General features: G+C 58.8%; 1 protein-coding gene across 2 annotated transcripts in view; it reads left to right on the forward strand.

The window, feature by feature from the left end:
• Positions 1-242: 242 nt before the first annotated feature.
• Positions 243-19,792, forward strand: part of SLC12A3 (solute carrier family 12 member 3) — a 37,144-nt gene continuing 17,594 nt past the window's right edge. The window contains exons 1-19 of one of the 2 annotated variants that reach the window (XM_045293577.1): positions 254-527; positions 978-1,082; positions 1,353-1,499; positions 3,476-3,551; positions 4,772-4,867; positions 5,099-5,238; positions 5,520-5,630; positions 6,297-6,408; positions 6,607-6,737; positions 10,180-10,264; positions 11,963-12,117; positions 12,275-12,382; positions 12,985-13,108; positions 14,766-14,867; positions 16,429-16,584; positions 17,165-17,264; positions 18,315-18,426; positions 18,540-18,680; positions 19,546-19,652. In XM_045293577.1, the coding sequence (XP_045149512.1) occupies positions 267-527; positions 978-1,082; positions 1,353-1,499; positions 3,476-3,551; positions 4,772-4,867; positions 5,099-5,238; positions 5,520-5,630; positions 6,297-6,408; positions 6,607-6,737; positions 10,180-10,264; positions 11,963-12,117; positions 12,275-12,382; positions 12,985-13,108; positions 14,766-14,867; positions 16,429-16,584; positions 17,165-17,264; positions 18,315-18,426; positions 18,540-18,680; positions 19,546-19,652 (2,369 nt within the window). In that variant the 5' untranslated portion in view covers positions 254-266. Of the gene's footprint in view, positions 528-977; positions 1,083-1,352; positions 1,500-3,475; positions 3,552-4,771; positions 4,868-5,098; positions 5,239-5,519; positions 5,631-6,296; positions 6,409-6,606; positions 6,738-10,179; positions 10,265-11,962; positions 12,118-12,274; positions 12,383-12,984; positions 13,109-14,765; positions 14,868-16,428; positions 16,585-17,164; positions 17,265-18,314; positions 18,427-18,539; positions 18,681-19,545; positions 19,653-19,792 lie in introns of both variants that reach the window. The other variant, XM_004704654.2, reaches the window with a different exon arrangement.

The following is a 19,792-nucleotide window of genomic DNA, read 5'->3' on the forward strand; positions in this document are numbered from 1 at the left end:
CCTCTGGCTCGGGGCCAGCCCACCCTCCACCCACCCACCCGGGCTGCTATCTCAGCGATCAAACGGTGGCCTGAGGGCAGAGGGCACGTGCTCCCCCCTCTTACCCATCCAGAGACCCTGCTGGCCAGTCGCAGGCGGTTTGGGCCAATCGCCCTGCCTTCTCCCTGTGTCAGGCCCGGCCTATAAAGCCACTCTGACGTCCCCACCGACCCTGGCCCCCTCCTTCAGCACCCAGAGTCGCAATGGCGGAGCTGCAGGTCTCAGAGATGCCTGGAGACCCAGCCCTGTGCAGCGGGCGCTTCACCATCAGCACCCTGCTGGGGGGCGATGAGCCCCCACCGCCCGCGGCCTATGACAGCAGCCTGCAGCCCAGCCAGCTGACACATGGCAGCACCCTGTACCTGCGCACCTTCGGCTACAACACCATCGACGTGGTGCCCGCCTACGAGCACTATGCCAACAGCGCCCTACCCGGCGAGCCCCGCAGGGTCCGGCCCACGCTGGCCGACCTGCACTCCTTCCTCAAGGTAAGGTGGGCCACGGCCGGCCTGCCTGCCTACCTGTCCTGTGGGCTGGGCCCTGCCTCCTGACCTCTCTGAGCCTCAGCTGGCCATCGGAGAGTGTCAAAGGAAGTAGCCCCGGGGGAGCTAGAACGCATGGACACACCGCGGCCCAGTCCCTGGCAGCCCAAAGGCAGAATGGGCTGTCTTCAGAGAGAATGAGCCCCCCGTCAGGAGAGGCATGCCAGCAGAGGTTGCCCACACCTGGAGGACATGGGGAGAAGAGGGGCAGGTCAGGGCTGCATCGGGGACTCCCTGGGAGGTGCTCTTGTAGGGGACGGAGGGTTGGAAGCTGGGCCTCACCTGCCCCATTGGACAACTGGACAAAAGGTCTCTGGGTTCGTGGGTTGAGGCTCTTCCCTGCCCCGCACCCACCCCTGAGCAAACCCACCTCCTGGCTTCCTGGGCTCCACTCAGGGCTGCGGAGATGAGCCGTCGGTCAGAGAACCCAAAGGAGGTTTCGGCCTCCTCAGGCCCGAGCACCTCGGATGTGAAGGCCTGGCTCCAGCCCCGGCTCGCCAGGTACCTGCTGAGTGGTCTTGGACACATTGCATCACCTACTGGGGAAAGGGATACATGACAGTAGCTCCGCCTGTGCCTTGATAGGCTGTACAAGGCCTGTGGTTCTCATAGAGGCACCCAGCCCCAGCATCTGCCCCTTGCCACTGCGGAGCTTAATTTCAAGGGCTTCTCAGTACCCAGCTAACTGAGGAGCTTGGGGAGACCCCCATCCAGAGATCCAGCCTCCCCAGCAGCCCGCCTGGCGACCCTGATCTCTGGGCTGCCTTGCAGGAAGGCAGCCACCTGCATGCCCTGGCCTCGGACAGCCGGCCCAGCAGCGAGATGACCGATGGGTTGGTGGAGGAGGAGGAGGCAGGTGCCGATGGCAAGAAGGAGCCTGGGGAGCCTGTGCGCTTCGGCTGGGTCAAGGGCGTGATGGTGAGTGGGTGGGGAGGGGCTCAGGTGGGGAGGGGGGCGGGAGGCAGGGCTCCCTCTGGGCTCAGCTCTGACTCAGAAGGACCCTGGGGCTCTGTTTCCCCATCTGCACACTGGTTTGTTTTGTGCTCCCAGCCTGAGCCCAGACCGCATGTGTGTTTCCCATGGCTCCCTCCCCTACCTGTGAGGGGGACCTGCAAGCTAACTGCCATCTGTTAGTCCTATGATGTTGAGGCCCTGCGGTACACTGAGCTAGATCAGCGCTGGGCTGCTACCCAGAAGGTCAGCGGTTCGAGCCCACCAGTCGATCCGGGGAAGAAAAATGTTATCAGCTTTCTCTTGAAAGATGCCAGCCTTGAAAACCTGCGGAGTCGGAATGAACTCGAAGGCACTGGTTTTTGAGCAGCGAGAGAGCTAAGGGCTGATCGATGCCTGTGAGCTGGTATTAGAAGAAGCTGCGCTTCCTCGAGAAGCCCCCAGGTGGCGCCCTAAACCAATTCTCACCGGAGGTTTCGGGTTTTATTTTATTGGGGGCTCTTACAGTTCTTATCACAATCCATACATATATCCATTGTATCAAACACATCAGTATCTATGTTGTCATCATCTTTTTCAAAACGTTGTCTTTTTTCTTGAGCCCCTGGCATCAGCTCCTCATTTTTCCCCTTCCTCCTCTAACCTCCCTTCCCCATGTTCCCTTGATCATTTATACATTATTATTCTTTTTTTTTCATGTCTTACACTGACTGCTGTCTCGTTTCACCCACTTTTCTGCTGTCCGTCCCCCTGGGGGGCATACATCAATCACTGTGATTGGTTCCCCCTTACTCCCCCACCCCCTACCCTTACCCTCCTGGTATTGATGCTCCACTTATTGGTCCTGAGGGGTTTATCTGTTCTGGGTTCCCAGTGTTGCCAGCTCTTATCTGTACCAGTGTACATGTTCTGATCTAGCCAGATTTGTAAAATAGAATTGGGGTCATGGCAGTGGGGGTGGGGGAGCATTAAAGAACTAGAGGAAGGTTGTATGTTTCATCAGTGCTATACTGCACCCTGACTGGCACTTCTCTTCCTGTGGCCCCTCTAACAGGGGGGTCAAACAAACAAAGATCATATCAGTGGGACTGAGGGGGAGGGCAGAGTGGAGACTCAAAGCCCATTAGTAGTCAACTGGTCTCTCAGGAGTTTTCCAAGGTCTCCTTTGAGGCGGGGAAGGGAAGGCTCGGCCCAGTGTGGAACTCAGACTAATCCTGTTAAGAGTCCAGCGAACTGGGCTTTGGGAGGCATCGGGAGACTTTACTCAGAAGACTGCGGGAACGTGGGAGAAAGTTAGCCCTGTGTCCCAGGAGGCAGGGAGCCTGAGTTCTGATCTCTGCCGGACTCCCCACCTGACCCCCTACCTCCTAGAGGCTCAGAGCCAGAGTCGTGTCCCCCTCCCAGTCTGTGCTGGCTTCCCAAGTCTGGGCGGTCTCCATTTAGGATCTCAGAGCCAACTGGGGGTCTTCTAAGCCGCTCTGGTTTTAAATCCCACATGCCTGCATCACCCCACATTGTGTATGGGGTCAGGGCCATATCCGCCTCACCCACCCGGGCAGCAGGGCCTCAGCCCACTGTGGCCTCAGCTTTTACTTCCAACCTAGAAGCTGGGGCCCCAGCAGCCCTTGCTAGGCTTTATGCTTGAATGTGGGGCATCTGCTCCCCTGGCATTTGCCCTGGGCCAACAGCTGGTCAGTCGGGCCCTGGCTGGGGCAGGCAGAGACAGGGAGGGGGCTTGGCATAGGAGTGAAGTGCGAGCTTGTCCATAGACTGTCTTCAGCCTTGTTGGAAACCAGGAGAGGGGGTGGGCTGGCAGGTGTCCCTGCCCACCCACTCTTGGCCCACAGAACTAGAAAACGTGAAAGGGCCCAGGCTCCCGAGGGCCTGCCATGAAGGGGGACAGGGTCTTGTGCCTTCAGGCTCTGACCCCATTCTCCTCCCAGATCCGCTGCATGCTCAACATCTGGGGGGTGATTCTCTACCTGCGGCTCCCCTGGATCACTGCCCAGGCTGGCATAGGTGAGTGCCACCCAGTGGGCTCATCCTGGACTGCAGAGACCCCGGGCCAGGCCTTCTCCCTCTCGTCTTGGCCTGTGGCCCTCGAGTGGTGGAGCTCAGGGTAGTGAGCATTGCATAGGGGCTGGGAGGAGGGCGGGTGGCGATTAGCAGCCCCCAGGCTCTCACTGGTTTGTCTACACTGAAGGAAGTCCCTTACCACTTTGGTCCATTTCTACTTCAGAGCATTGGGTTTAGGGTAAGGTGACCAGACGTGTCGCTTTTGGTGGGATAGTCCCGATCTTTGGCGTTTTTAAAAAGTCCCGATTTTTGGAAAGAATGCACAACAAGCTATGGAACGGTCTATTTGGTCCACATAGACCAAATTTTTAATCAAGAACCACCACCCCCGCCCCCGGTCAATGGTGTCCTGCTTTAAATCTGGTCACCTTAGTTTAGGGACTAGAACTGTGGACAAATGTTCAGATGCTGGCTCTGCACCATGCTGTGTCGCCTTGGGCTCGTTTTTTACCCCTTCTGGGCCTTGGCTTCTCTATCAATGAAGCGGGCATGGTAACCCTGGGGCCCGGCCAGCAGTGGAGGCTAAGATGCTAAACAGGTTTCAGTGGCACTTCCAGATTAAGACGACAAAGCACGACCTGGCAATCTACTTCCCAAAACCAGCCAATGGAAACAATAGGGACCAAACACGGCCTGCGCTGCAGCTGAGCGTGGGGCGGGCGCAAGACGGAGCGCCATTTTGCTGGGTCGTGAATGGGGTCATGGGGTTTCCCCGAGTCAGCTTCCACGATGACACAAAGATCGTTCTATGAGGCCCAGGGCCCACTTCCCAGAGATTCGAACTGAGTGGCTGCCGTTGCACCTACCTAATGACCCACGGTGGATCTTCAGAACGGGCCCAACCCCAAAGACAAACTCCCTGCAGTCGAGCCGATGCCTGCTCACAGCCCCCCTGTAGGACAGGTTGAACTGCCCCCGTGGGTCCCCAAGACTGTCCTCCTTGTCCCATCTTTCTCCTGATGAGCAGTCCGTGGTTGCACTGCTGGCCCTGAGGGCAGCAGCTCCGTGCGTAGCCACTGTCCACCAACTAGGAGCGGAGCAGAGGCCTGCTTTCAGAGGAGATAACTGAGAGGCTCAGGGAGGGGAAGGACTTCAGTCTCAGAGTGAGCTGGTGGGCAGATGCAGGTTCCTCACGTGGCCCCTCCTGTGACCCTGCCCCACAGTCCTCACCTGGGTCATCATCCTACTCTCCGTCATGGTCACCTCCATCACTGGCCTCTCCATCTCCGCCATCTCCACCAATGGCAAGGTCAAGTCAGGTAGGCGCCCCCCGCCCCCACTGCCCTGACCTTGCTCCCTAGCCCCCCTGTGGTCACCCCTCCCCTGGCTTTCAGCTCCTCGCTTGCACAAGTGCCCCCTCCAAACTGGGGGGCGGGGGCAGGTTGCTCCTTCCAGTTGAGCCCTGCCCCCTGCCTCAGCCTCTGCCTCCTCTGAGCCCAGCCTGCCAGCTGCGCCCTCTGGTCCCACGGCGCAGGCTCTGACCCCCTTAGGTGGCACCTACTTCCTCATCTCCCGGAGTCTCGGCCCCGAGCTGGGGGGCTCCATCGGCCTCATCTTCGCCTTTGCCAATGCTGTGGCTGTGGCCATGCACACCGTGGGCTTCGCAGAGACCGTGCGGGACTTGCTGCAGGTGAGCTGCCCATCCCCTGGGCCTACCTCCCGCCCCCACCTGGTTTCATCTCCCAGTCTCCCAGGGGCCACTGTGGTGCCAGTGACCATCTCATTCAGAAAAGATCCCCTACGGGTCCCTTGGAGGGCTCCCCAGAGGCAGCAGCTGGCTGGGGGGTAGGGTCGCTTTGAGTCTTCAGTTTTCCTTCCAAAGCCCCACCACCACTGGGTGACTCTGAGGCTGAGGGTCCCTGGGCGGGTGGGGTTCAGAGGGCAGAAGCAGGCTGCCTGTCCCTCCCCCAGGAGTACGGCACGCCCATCGTGGACCCCACCAATGACATCCGCATCATCGGCGTGGTCACCGTCACCGTGCTGCTGGCCATCTCCCTGGCCGGCATGGAGTGGGAGTCCAAGGTGAGGGGGGCTGGGAGGCGGGGCCAGGTCCCTGCCTCACAGTGTCATTCATAGTGAGGCTGGAAGTCCTGCTGCTGTGGCCAGGACCCCCAAGCAGGGAGGCTTACTCTATCTTCAGTGTGACCAGCACCCAGGTGGTGCCCATGCCCACACACCCAAATCCCTCCTTCCGTAGCACAGGCTGCCAGTACCCTGGGCCACCTCTGCTTCCACCCCTTCCAGGACTACAGCCTGGTCCTATGGCCATACTGAAGGCTACATGGCCACACTGAAGCCAGGCTCCATCGGGGTCATGTGCCCAGTAAATGGAGTCCCTGGGCTGATGCACAGAGAGGGTGGGCATTGGAGTCCACCCCGAGGTGCCTCAGAAAAAAAGACGTACAGCCTAAGAGACCCAACTGAGGGTCACCATGAGGGCTAGGATCCCACCTGGCCCTTCCCCCCACACAAGTTCTCCTTGATGCCTTTGTCAACGCGATGGCGGTGGGTTGGTTGGCTGGTTGGAGCCAAGGCAGAGCCTGTGGTTGCCTTAACTCCTAGAGCAGGGTGCTGAAGGCAGGTGGAGGGAATTGGATGTGTGTGAGGCTTGGGCACGGCCCTCACTGCTGGGACGCCCTGAGGAGGCAGGGCCCACGATCCGACTCCAGGTCTCCCTCTGCTCTCCAGGCCCAGGTGCTGTTCTTCCTCATCATCATGGTCTCCTTTGCCAACTACCTGGTTGGGACCCTGATCCCACCGTCTGAGGACAAGGCTTCCAAAGGCTTCTTCAGCTACAGAGGTGCATATGACTAGGGGCCCTGCCCAGAGCTCTGGCGGCAGGAGCAGACCACCCACAAGTCAGACCCACCCCGTGAGCACTGGGAGGATGGGACGCCCAACTCCCATGACCAGAGATGGCCACAGGAGCCCACTGGCTGCCTCAGCAGGACCCAGCGAGTGAAGCCAGAGTGACCCTGACTTAGTCTTGGTTTTCCAGGGGACATTTTTGTCCAGAACTTGGTGCCCGACTGGCGAGGCATGGATGGCAGCTTCTTTGGGATGTTCTCCATTTTCTTCCCTTCAGCCACAGGCATCTTGGCAGGGGCCAACATCTCTGGGGACCTCAAGGTGAGCCTGCTCCTCCTATCTCCTGGCCTGGTGGCTGTAGTTAGAATTTTGTTTTCTCTCTTCTCAGACCAGGGGACAGGAGCTTCTAAATTCTAATGCAGTCAAGTCCAATCCAAGACAACCCAATTTAACTCAACCCAACTCCACTCAGTCCAACTTAATTCAACTCAACCCAACCCAATTTGAGCCAACCCAACCAAACTCAACTTAATCCAACCCAACCCAATTGAATTCAATCCAATCCAATCCAACCCACACCCACTTAACTCAACCCAATCCAACTCTACTCAGTCCAACTCAACTCAATCCAACTCAGCCCAACCCAATCTAGCCCAACACAACTCCACCTAGTCCAACCTACTCAGTCCAACTCAACTCAGCCCAACCCAACTCATACTCAATCCAACTCAATTCAACCCAATCTAACTCAGCCCAACCCAGTCTAACCCAACCCAACTCCACTCAGTCCAACTCAAATCAACCCAACCCAACTCCACTCAGTCCAACTCAACCCAACCCAACTCCACTCAGTCCAACTCAACCCAACCCAACCCAACTCAACCCAACCCAACTCCACTCAGTCCAACTCAACCCAACTCAACTCCACTCAGTCCAACTCAATTCAGTTCAATTTTGAGGGTGTTGATTGCCCTTTGCTGTGCTCTAGGCTTAGATGGGCACCTCAAAATAGTTGACTTTCCTCCCTGTGTCCTGGGGTCACTCAGCCTAAGAGGAAGACTGTCTCAACTGTTTCCTTGCCAAAGCACACCATTTTTGCCGAGGTCTCTTCACTGCCTTGACCCCTTGGCTCTGTGTTGGAGGTCCCTAAACACCTCTGCTGTCCCCAGGGCCCCTGTACCAGCTCTCCATGGCAGTTGTCATTGCTGTCACTCCCGCCCTGGGCAGCCTGGTTTCCTCCAAGACCCTCACTAGACCATCACCTGAGAATTTAGCTAGGTTGCCACCAGGCCACATGTACAAGTATCTGTCTCAGGCCACCTGTCACTTTGCCTTAAGTGACCCCAAGCCCTGAAGGGGCATGTGCTTCCCGCACCAGGACTTCCTTGGGCCAGTTCTTGTTTGCGGCGTCTTTGCTCTAATAATTCAGGCAATTTCCTGAAAACAGAAAGCAAAACCCTTGTAGCCTCCATTTCCCCATCTGCTAAAGGGACTGACCGAGCCTCCACCTCGAAAAGGGTGGTGAGGCTCCCATGAGCCACCTGTGGGAGGTGCTGAGAACAGCGTGGCCCAGAGGAGGAGCTGCGTCCTTTTTTGCCATGTGACTGGCACTGTCCTTAGGGGCAGCCCTAAGGGTGTCATACCATCATCACACCCATGCTACAGACCAGCAGCCAGGGGAGGGGGTGGGCTCAGGCCCTTGCTTGGTGCCCCCTGGAGGCCGAGAAGCTGGAATGCAGGTTTCCGGGACCAAGAAGCGTAGACTTTATCACACTTCTTCCCACCCTGCTGCTTGAGCGTCTGTCTGTCTATCTGCCTGCCTGCCTATTGCAGAATGTGGGGAACAAAGCAGACACAATCCCCCCAAACACACACACACCCGTGAAGGAGACATCATGCCAGCTGAGGCCAAGGACAAAGAGAGATGCTAACTGTGGCATATGTCAGATGTGACAAGTAACAGGGAGAAGGAGGAGGTTGCAGTGTTAGCAGGTGGCTCGAGGTCGCTCTGAGGAGGTGACACTGGGGTGGAGACTTAGAGAGGGCGTGGGGCGTGTGGACCCCGAGGAGTGACACTGTCACAGGGTGTCTGTCTGTCCATAAGGCTTTTGTGCCGTGTTTCGTTAGAAAAGTATTATTGCTTTTTTATTAAAAGATCATTTTATTGGGGGCTCTTACAGCTCTTATAACAATCCATATATCAATTGTATCAAGCATATTTGTACATATGCTGCCATCACTATTTTCTAAACATTTGCTTTCTACTTGAGCCTTTGGTATCAGCTCCTCTTTTACTCCCTCCTCCTCTCCCACCCTCGTGATCCATTGATAAATTATAAAGTATTATTATTTTCATGTCTTACACTGACTGCTGTATCCCTTCCCTCATGGTTTCTGTTGTTTGTGCCCCCTGGGCGGGGAAAGTATGATTTTTTATACAAAGAGCCATGTAGGCTGTTATAACAACAAGTCATTTTTCATCAGCCCAAACGACACGGCTCAAACCCTCTGCTAAGCTGCGTTCCGTTCCGAATCCTCGGACGCATGCTCACTGGCTCTCCTTCTGACCCACGTGTGGCGATGCTTCAAGCCACCGGGTTTGCGGGAGCACTACAAGCCCCGGCTGCTGTCTTTGTCGTCGCGGGTGTTTTCGGCCTCACCGAAGATGCCACGCTTTCTGGTTGTTGTAGTGGCGATACTGTGACAAGAAAGGAGCCTTCAAGGCCCAGTGCTTACACGTTGGGCTGCTAACCGCAGAGTCAGCGGTTTGAAACCACCAGCAGCTCCTCGGGAGACGGCGCTTCGGCTCCTGTAAAGAGTTACGGTCTCGGAAACCCACAGGGGTGGCTCTGCCCTGTCCTGTAGGGTCGTTACGGGTGGGCATGGCGGGATGGCAGAGGCTGGTTTGGAAAGGAGTCGAGCCATCTGGAGCAGGAAGAGCGTCATGGGAGGGGAGTGGTGGTGTTGGTGAGGGGCATGGCAGGCAGGCACCATGAATTACTGCACTGGGGCATCACCAGCCCGAATGACACCACTGAGAAGGGCTGATGACAAATTGGTCCTTGGTCCCGCTGTTGATGCTGAGTGACCAGTTCCCAGCTTGCAGGGACCCCTGTGGCAGAGTAGATCCCCACTGATCACCAGGCTTTCTCCCCCAGAGCCATGATGTGGGCTGGGGTTTGAACCGCCAACCTTTAGTTAGCAGCCAAGTAAGCTGCTCTGGCCACCTGGTGGCCCATGTTGCTGTGAGGACAGCACAGAGCCTTCTGGGCCCTGTCTGGGAGCAGAGCAGGATGGTTGGCCAGGGACCTGTCTCCTGAAGCCCCGAGGCAGAGGCAGAGCTGTGTGTCCCAGGGCAGGCATGAACCTGGCCCTGGCAGGGGAGCTTATGTGGGCCCATTCACCCGGCCATCGTCCTTGTCACCCCACTTTACACACCAGGGATCAAGGCACTAGGAAACAAGCCGGGGGCGGGGGGCAGGGATGTTTGCCCCAGGGGCCATCTGGAATTGCACAAAGGCTGCTGACTCAGCCCTGCTACGTCCCCCCGCCCCCAGGACCCTGACACAGGGCCAGCCAGGGCTCTCTGGGGGACTGGGTGTGGCCCAGTGGGCCTTCTCTCACTGGGTCCTGTGTTCTCTCTTCCTCCCAGCCTGCTCGGTGACTAGTGGGTGCTGAGAGGCCAAGGCCAGGGGTCACTCAGGCAAGAGGGCCAGGGACAGGAAGGAGGCCCTGAGGCTGTCTGATGCCCTCTCTTCACCAGGACCCCGAGGTAGCCATCCCCAAGGGAACACTCATGGCCATTTTCTGGACTACTGTCTCCTACCTGGCCATCTCCGCCACTATTGGTAAGTGACAGGCTGTGGAGGAAGGGAGAAGGGAGAAGGGCCTGTTGGCACATGACACAGCCTTGTTCTGGGTCCCGTGGGAGGGAGCCAGGCCACTGCAGGCCCAGGGGTGGGGGGTGCCACAAAGTGGAGCTTGGCTTGTCTGACAGGGAGCCGGGCTGGAGCGCTCAGTGGCCCCAGGAAGTCCAGTCTAGGACCCTGGCCTGCAGTCATCTTGTTGGACCAGAGCACCTTTGTGGGAGACTTCGGGGTGTTGGGTTGGATATATCCTTCTGGTACTTTCCAGCCTTGGGACTCTGGACCCATGGGCGTGAAGCTCATCCACGTTAAATCACACCCTGACTCCAGGAATGATGATGATGATGACGCTGCCAATAGCACTGGCCTTATTTAGTGAGTGCCTTCTCTCATGTAATCCAGGCATTGTGGTGCCCCCATTGTACTGAGGAGGAACGAGAGCTCAGAGAGGTTAAGTCGCCTGCCCAAAGCCACACAGCCAGAGTGGTGGGGCTGGGTGGGGCCCGTGCCCGTGCTGCCTATACCTGTACCTCCCCAAGACCCTCCCAAGTATGCTTGGGAGGCACACTGATCCCATACAGCTGAGGGGCTACCTACCCCCCAGTGACAGCCAGCCATGGCTGTGTCACTGAAGCCCTGACACATGCCCTCCCTCCAAAGCCTTCACCCAGGGAGCAGAATACCGGCCTCCCCGGTTCTTGGAAAGGTCTAGACCCTGCCTGGCACCCTGTCAGGGCTCCCGCCTGAGCCAATTGTTATTCTGCCGCTGGAGCCCCTAGCAGTGCCAACGAATGGTCAAGCATCTGGCTACCAGTGGCAAGTTCAAATCCATCCAGAGGCACCTCGGAAGAGAGGCCTGGTGACCGACGTCTGAAAGGTGACCACCATCGAAAACGCCTCTGGAGCTCCGCTCGCAAACACACAGGGGCGCCGTGACTTAGACCCCAGTTGATGGCGGCTTAACAAAAACATGGTTGTTACTCTCCTCTGACCCCCAAAGAGCTTCGTCGGATAACGACGGTCTCATGGGGATTGAGATGATGGGTAGATCTGCTGCACAAGACCTCGCTAACGTGCTGGAAGGCAGGGGTGTTGCTGAGAGGACCGAGGTGGCCCTGGGCCAAGCCATGGTGTCTGCACAGGCCTGTGACAAGACTGGACGCACGCAGGGCGGTGTGGCAGTCGTAGCTCCTCTGCAGGTGAAAAAGGGAGATGGGAGAAGAATCGATGTATTTGAATGACGGTGCTGTCCGAGCTGATGAACAGATGTGCCTTATAAGACACCACCAGAGGCAAGGATGGAGAGGCTTGGTCTCGCCGACTTTGGACATGTTCTCAGGAGAGACCAGGGACTGGAGAAGGTCCTCATGCTTGGTGAAGCGGAGGGCCAGCCACAAAGAGGCGGGCCCTGGACAAGCTGGACCACAGCGCCTGCAGCAGGGGGCTCCCACAGAGCAAGTATGAAGCCAGCGGGCAGGGTCAGGCAGTGTGTCCTGTCTTGCGTGGGATCAAGAAGAGTCTGTACGGACTTGCCAGCCCGGAACAACGACAGAGATGCCCACGTCCCTACCCCCACCCCCAGCATCTTGCCCTGAGAAGAGATGGCAGCAGTGGGGGGTGGGAGGGTAGGAAAGCTGAGGGGAGGGGAGGGAGCCTCCCACACTGGCCTCCTCCTCCCAGGCTCCTGCATGGTCCGAGATGCTTCGGGGGGCTTAAATGACACAGTGACCCCCGGCGCGGGTGCCTGCGAGGGCCTGGCCTGCGGCTACGGCTGGAACTTCACCGAGTGCGCCCAGCAGCACAGCTGCCGCTTTGGGCTCATCAACTATTACCAGGTACCCGGGCGAGGTCCCTCGGGGGTCTTCCCACCGTGAGGACGCTGGGGGAGGGGCTGTGGCTGATGTCGGGGCCCCAGGCTCCTGCTATCTCTGCCTGTGGTGGGGACACGGGGCCCACCCCCCATCGTGCAGCCCTGAACCCCAAATCCCGCAGACCATGAGCATGGTGTCAGGCTTCGCGCCCCTGATCACCGCTGGCATCTTTGGGGCCACCCTGTCCTCCGCCCTGGCCTGTCTCGTCTCTGCCGCTAAAGTCTTCCAGGTGAGGCTACTGATGGCCAGGGGTGGGAGGGGTGGGCTGGGAGGCGCAGGTGGAAGGTCCCCGTGTGATGGTTTGAAACTAAGAGGAAAAACCAAAAAAATCTCACTATCGAGTCGTTTCCAACTCGAAGCGTCCCTATAGATCAGGGTAGAGATGTCCCCAGGGATTTCTGAAAATGCAGCTCTTTACGGGAGTCAAAAGCTTCCTCTTTCTCCCGAGGAGCGGCTGGTGGTTTTGAACCGCTAACCCTGTGGTTAGCAGCCCAAGGCATAACCACCACTCCACCAGGGCTCCTCCCAAAGGGCTGAAGGTGGGCACAAGGGAATCATGTGATCGAGGTGCCCTGGCAAAGGGAGAAGGCCAGGACAACAAATGTGGGGGCGCCCCGCCCCTGCCCTCCTGTGCAGTCACGGAGTCTGAAATCACGCCCCCCACGTTTCAGCCCTTCCCACTGTCCACGCTGTGTACCTCGGCCCTGGGGGGTGGGGAGAGAGGGGATGTCACTCATCTACCAGAAACACGAACTGTGACCCAAGTGGAGGAAGGACTCTGGGGAGGTGACAGGTGCCAACCAGGCATGAGCGGGCGGCCTGTGCCCACAGTGCCTGTGTGAAGACCAGCTGTACCCGCTGATCGACTTCTTCGGCAAAGGCTATGGCAAGAACAGGGAGCCCGTGCGCAGCTACCTGCTGGCCTACGCCATTGCTGTGGCCTTCATCATCATTGGTAAGGGGCTGGGGGTGGGACTGGGCTGTGAGCAGACCCAGGTGGGTACTTCTGAGGGGGCAGGAGATGAATGGGGGTAAGGTTGGATCCTTCCACTAGCCTCCAGACAGCTGCCTCCCAAACTATGCCAGGCAGGTGGGCCCTCAATTTGGTAGCAGGGGCCCTGGCCTCTTTTTGGGTTCTGTATGTCCGTGTGCGGCCACTGGCCAACCCCAAGACAGAATCCGTCCCCAGGAGAGCCGTCGGGCACAGAGCTGACGGGTGGCTCCCTGAAAGGTGGTCAGGGTCCTCATGGACTAGCAGAGCACAGCTTCCAGAGCCCAGAAGAGAGAGTCGCAGGCCGGGAAGTTATGAGAACGCTTTCTGCCCTGGCCTTGCCACATGCCCGCTGTGTGGCCTGTCTGCGCATCTTTAAGGGGGGTGACAGTACATAGCAGGTGTGCCACAGGTGGCAGCAACACACACACGCACACAGTCTGGCACACGCACACATGAACATACCCACACACTGAGCCAGGTTCACACAGTTGACTGCACATGAGCACACACACGCACACACCTGTGTCTACATATAAATTACATACACACAACCCATGCCAGTGCTCATACTGCACGTGCAAACACCCACCCTCCCAGAGCCACACATGCACGACACATGCGAACCCACATACGTGTGCCCACACAAATACGTACACACACCTTAATCCACACATGCACTGCACACCACGTGTGCACATGCCCAGACTCGCCCACACACTCACATTCTCTGTGCACATACACGCACTCTTGTCTAAGCACTCTGTTGTTTCCTGATTGGCTAGCCAGTGAGATACCTCACAGAGAGAGCCAGAGAGACAGGGGGAGAAAGTGGGAGGTGGCCGGCCCCGTGAAGCAAGACAGGGGTCTTGCCTTCACTCTGCAGGAGGTGACAGGGCATGGGGAGAGAGGGGCTGGTAGTGGCCTTCTCTGGGCTGGGAGGCAGCTCCTGGCACCCCAGATCCTGGCTCTCAGCTGCCTTCATAGTACCAAGTCACTCATGCCAGCATCTGGGCACTTTTAACTCAAGTGAGTTTGTCCAGACTGGCCGCTCCTGGGTCTTGAGCCAAGTCAGATGTGGGAGCAGCAGGGTCCCCAGAGAGGGGGCAGTCCAGTGGAACTAGGGTACCCTGGACCCCTTTTCTCCTCCCCATCCCCTGAGCCCACTTCCTCCCCCTGACTCAGATGTGACCCCCCTTTTATCTGCAGGCTCTGAGGAGACTACAGCAAACTCACCACAGAGGGCCCCATGTGTCTAAGAGGCCCCCAGCAGCAGGCCCAGGCAGCGAGGCGGGGCGGGACAGGGGCCAGTTCTTGCGGGGTTACCACTGTGGTGGCCTTGTGCTGGGTTCTCAGGGTTTCCAAGGAAAGAGGATGTGTCCTGGGACGGACACTGTAACAGGAATTTCTTCCTGTCACTATGGTCAGGAGATCTGACAGCCACCACCTGGGTCATCCCACAGCCTGTGGGTCTCCCCTCCCACCTCCCATTTCACCGATAAGAAGGCTGTGCCTCACGGAGCCTCAGTGGTCTCTATAGGGTCCACCCTCTGGGGTAGTGGGCTAGACAGCTCCTCACTGCCCTTCCCCATGGACTTCCTCTCTCTCTGGGTCCCTGAAGCTGAGCTCAACACCATCGCCCCCATCATTTCCAACTTCTTCCTGTGCTCCTACGCCCTCATCAACTTCAGCTGCTTCCATGCCTCCATCACAAACTCGCCAGGTAAACAAGCCCCTCCCTTCTCCATGGGAGGACGCGACGCCATCCGTGGGGGCTGGCGATGGGAGCTTGGGGGGAGGGGAACACACCAGGGCCACACCTTAAGCAGAAAACAATGACGGGAACATCCGTATAACAATCATCATAGCTATTCCCTATGGAACCCTGATGATGTCGTAGCTACATGTTGGGCTATCATCTGCAAGGTCAGCAGCTCAAAACCAGCAGGCACGACACGGGGAAAGAAGGGGCCTTTGACTCCCAGAGAGTGACAGTCTCAGAAACTCACAGGGGCAGTGCTACCCTGCCTTAGACGGTCGCCCTGAGGCATCATTGACTCGATGCCGTGCGTTTCATTCCTCGTCAAAGGGGCCGGCCTGGCACACTACATGAGTGTCTGGTTGCTAACCACAAGTTGGGAGCTCAGAGCCACCAGCAGCTCCACGGCAGACCTGCTCCTGTAAGGGTTATAGAACAACAACAACAACCCGCTGACGTCCAGTCTGGGGGCTCAGTATGCAACCACCAGCCTCTCCTCGGGAGAGCGATGAGACGCTCCACTCCCATAAAGAGTTACAGCTTCAGAAGCCCACCGGGCTGTTCTACCCTGTCCTCCGGGTCCCTGTGAGCCGGAATTGACTCGATGGCAAAGATTTTGAGTTTAGAGCCATCTAATCCATTCTGGCTCATGGTGACCCTATAGGGCACAGTCGACAGCCCCTCTGAGTTCCCAAGTCTGTCGGTCTTTGCAGGAGTAGAGAACCTCACCTTTCTCCCGAGGAGCGGCTGGTGGTTTTAAAGGGCTGACCTTTCGGCTAGCGGCCTCATGCATAATAACCCACTGTGCCGCACAGCCTAGCCAACCCTCTGGGACTGCTCTGCTTTGTCACCCGGCGTGACTGAGTCAGAATTGTCTGATGACCCCTGGCAACAGCGTCCCTTATCAAGCGTCCAGGGGCGTATCTGGGTGCACCGATAGTCTCTGGAGACGGCTGAGGTTCCTAGAGAGCAGGGAGCCTGATTGCAGTGGAGTTGTTGCAGGCAGTGCATTCCTCCACACTAGGGGACGCTGTCCACATCGCCGCCCAGAATGACATGCTTGTTAGCGACATTTTTCTGGCAGATGGAAGTGACCTGTCTTTAGAACTTAGGAAAAGTCCTTTTCAAAAAATCAGCCCCAAAGCGCTGTGGGCGGCCCCTGTGCTGCTTTACACAACCCATGCATGCCAAGCCTGATGGCCCTGGGCTGTGACCCGGCAGTTCTCGCTAGTGGTGGCAAAGCCAGCCCAGCCTCTGGGCCTGCTGGTCCTCAGCCCCTGGCCCTTCCCCTGGCCCGCGGGAAGCAGTGGTGAGGTTGACACAGCGTGTTGTGCGGCCGTGCCCGGCCAGAGCTGGCCACTGCCAGTCCAGGGCCAGGTGGAACTCCCTAGCCCTCCAGGCCCAGCGCCAGCGTGCCCCTTAGCATCGATGGCTGGTGAGTCTGTACCGTGGGCTGGGCCCCTCGCTGCCCCTCTGGCCCAGGAGCAGGGTCCCAAGGCTGAGTGCCCCCACCCTGCCCCGCCAGGCTGGAGACCCTCATTCCGGTACTACAGCAAGTGGGCAGCACTGTTCGGGGCGGTGGTCTCCGTGGTCATCATGTTCCTGCTGACGTGGTGGGCGGCTCTCATTGCCATCGCCGTGGTCATCTTCCTCCTGCTCTATGTGCTCTACAAGAAGCCAGGTGTGCCCCCCAGCTCGCCTCCCTGCCCGCTGAGGCCCCCTCAACTCGCCTCCCTGCCCTCTGAGGGGTACCCCTGCTCACCTCCCTGCCCTCTGAGGGGCTCCCCAGTCACCAGACTCCTCATCCCTCCCCAAGAACCAGCTCCTCTGAGCCTACCCCTGCCCCCCTGGCCTTCCTTACCCTATGGCCCTGTTGCTCTGAGGGCCTGGGCAGCCGCCCTTGCTGGGCACACTGGGGCAGAGGAGGGATGTGTATGTGGGGGAGGCCGTGATGTTGGAAGGTCATGTGGGTAGAGCTTGGTGGCGTGTGCAGGGTCCCCTGGTGGGAGCCATCTGGGCAGGATGGACAACTCCCAGAGAGCCATGTGGGGGTGGGGGGGCTGGGGGGGGTTCTGTGTCAAAGTGGGGGATGTTTTGGTGTGTAAGCAAGCATGTATTGTGTGGGCCGTGGGCAACCAAGCCCACGTGGTTGGGAAGCAGGCCTCCAGCACTGCGGGTTCTCAGCACCCAAAGGAGGCCCTGTGGCCTCTGCCCCCTCTCATGGGTGCTTTCTCTGCCACTCCTGCATGCCTGGCCCTCAGAGGTGAACTGGGGCTCCTCCGTGCAAGCCGGCTCCTACAACCTGGCCCTGAGCCACTCGGTGGGCCTCAACGAGGTGGAAGAGCACATCAAGAACTACCGGTGAGCTGCCGCAGGGCGGCACCCAGACGACAGGCAGCTCTGGCTCAGAGCACGTGGGAGCCAGAGCACGGGAGCGGCTGGCGTTGAGGGATGTGGGTGGACACTGCCCAGTGGGGACCACGCCAGCTGAGGGGCCGCTCTGTGCTGCAGTTTTCTGACGCCAAGAGTGAGTGAAGCCAGGGCGACCTGGTGGTGGGACGCCTGTGTCCCCTTGCAGCCGCCATGAGGCTGCCAGGCTGCGGGGGGCGCTGCGGAGGTGAGCAAGGTGGTCTGTGCACCTGCCATCCCTGCCCCCCAAATCACACCCACGTTAATAGCAGCCAACATCATTTAGAAGGAGCCCCGGTGGAGCAGTGCCCTGGGCTGCCAACCTCAAGTTCAGTAGTTTAAACCACCTTCCGCCCGCTCCTAGGGAGACAGACTTGGCACGGCGGTGGGGGGCGGGGTGCAGTTCCAAGGCGGGGCTATGAGTGGGCGTGCCTCGCGGGCAGCGAGGGTTTTTGGAGCCACAGCGAGGTTTCAAGTGGTGCGGGTGACTAGCGCGCTCAGCTGCTGGCTCAGAAGTTAGATTCTAGGCCAGCTCCCCCCCTCCCCCACCGCCGGGCACAGATCTGTGCCGACCCTCAGCGGGTCGCTGATGGGCGTGGCCTTGGCAGCAGCCAGCTCCTGTTTGCACCTCATTTGTCCTGAACCCAGTGCTGCTGGGACCTGGTCCCAGCGCCAGATGCCTGGAGTTGCTGCTCCTTCACAGCCGGCACAGCTGAGCGGGCCGGTGTGGCCCCTGCGCCGAGCCACCAGGGCATCTGTGGACCAGGGCCTGTCGCTGCCAGGCTAGGCGGGGAGGGTGGTCTGCCCCTGAGGGGTGGGCGCTGGGGCCTGGGCAGGAAGGACGATGCAGGCCTGGCTGGAAGGGCCCTGTGTGTCACCTGGAGTCACAGCTGGAAGACCTGGCTGAGAGCACAGGAGGTTGGTAGCTCCGGGGAGGGCGCACCCCCGGGGCCTGCGTTCACACCTAGGCCCTGGTGCCCCCCCTTTCTCTCCCCTCGTTAGCCCCCAGTGCTTGGTGCTCACTGGGCCCCCCAACTTCCGTCCAGCGCTGGTGGACTTTGTGGGCACCTTCACCAGGAACCTCAGCCTGATGATCTGTGGTCACGTGCTCGTTGTGAGTACCGCCCCCATCCCCCCACCACGACAGCTGCAGTACCCGGAGCCTGGCTGCTCTCAGGTGCTGGTTCACCTGCTGGAGGTTGAGGCACCCCCACACCTCGCCCACAGGGACCCCGAAAACAGAGGCTGCCGGAGCTCCGGCTCATTGCCAACGGACACACCAAGTGGCTGAACAAGAGGAAGATCAAGGCCTTCTACTCGGACGTCATCGCTGAGGACCTGCGCAGCGGGGTGCAGATTCTCATGCAGGTGCTGTGACCACTGGGGAGCCCCTCTGCTGCACCACAGGAGCCGGGGGAGAGGGGGGTGCACAGGTTAACACATGCTGCTGCTGACTGGGGGTGGGGGGTGGAGGTTGTCCTGAAGCTGCTGGGAAGAAAGGCCTATCAGTCTCTCTCTCTTTATAAAATCAGTCATTGGGAGTCCACAGGGTGCAGGTCTGCTCTGACACACAGCGTCTGCTAGGAGTCCTCGTCTTTCAAATGCAACTTTTATTGGTGGCTCTGCCCCGCCTCCCTTCCCCACTTCCTGCTCCTCCAGATGTGCTGACTCAGGCACTTGCTCCAAGTGCCAGCGCCCGGGGAGCTGAGCTCGGTCTGGGGCTTAACGACCTTGTTAAGACAGATATCACTTACAGACAGTGAGTGTGCAGTCTGATCAAGGCTTATGTATGTGGACACCATGTGGTTGTGCCCCAACAGCTCGTATGGAGATCGAGAAGGTCCTACGTGGCATTTTGTTTTCTGGGAAAGGCGATGCTTGAGTAACACCTGTGGCTAATTCTGAATGGTGGACATCAGGCTTGAAATGTTTCTCAAAATTAGGAAAAGTATGGATCGGCTGACTCAGGGCGTAATCCCCAGTCTCACGCCTCTGGTTTGTTGGGGAAATAGGAGCTAGGATAGCCAGGGCTGTGGGGCCAGACCACCTGTGGACCTGGGGCTGGCAGGGCCACACGGGCAGGGTCTGAGCGGCTGTAGCTGAGCCTTAGAATGAGTGTGCCTTCTTGAGTCCCACTGAGAGGAGGCAAGTCTGGCCAGGACTGAGGGGGCCCCACCGTTCCCCAATCAGTGTCCCCTTGGGGCCTGAGTCTCTGCCCCACCCCCACCCGCAGGCCACAGGTCTGGGGAGAATGAAACCCAACATCTTGGTGCTTGGCTTCAAGAAGAACTGGCAGTCGGCTCACCCGGCAACCTTGGAGGATTACATTGGCATCCTGCAGTGAGTGGGGGGAGGGATGGAAGCACTTGGGGTCGGTGGCTTTGGGTCTCCAGGTTTCTGGGGCCCTGGGGGAAGGGGAAGAATGGGTGCTGTGGGCAGCTGAGAGCCCACTGGCTGAAAGAGGAGGGAAGAAGAGATAG

Source organism: Echinops telfairi, unplaced genomic scaffold, assembly GCF_000313985.2.
Source record: "Echinops telfairi isolate 266 unplaced genomic scaffold, ASM31398v2 ScPeMD7_2291;HRSCAF=2852, whole genome shotgun sequence".
Lineage (NCBI taxonomy): Eukaryota > Metazoa > Chordata > Mammalia > Afrosoricida > Tenrecidae > Echinops > Echinops telfairi.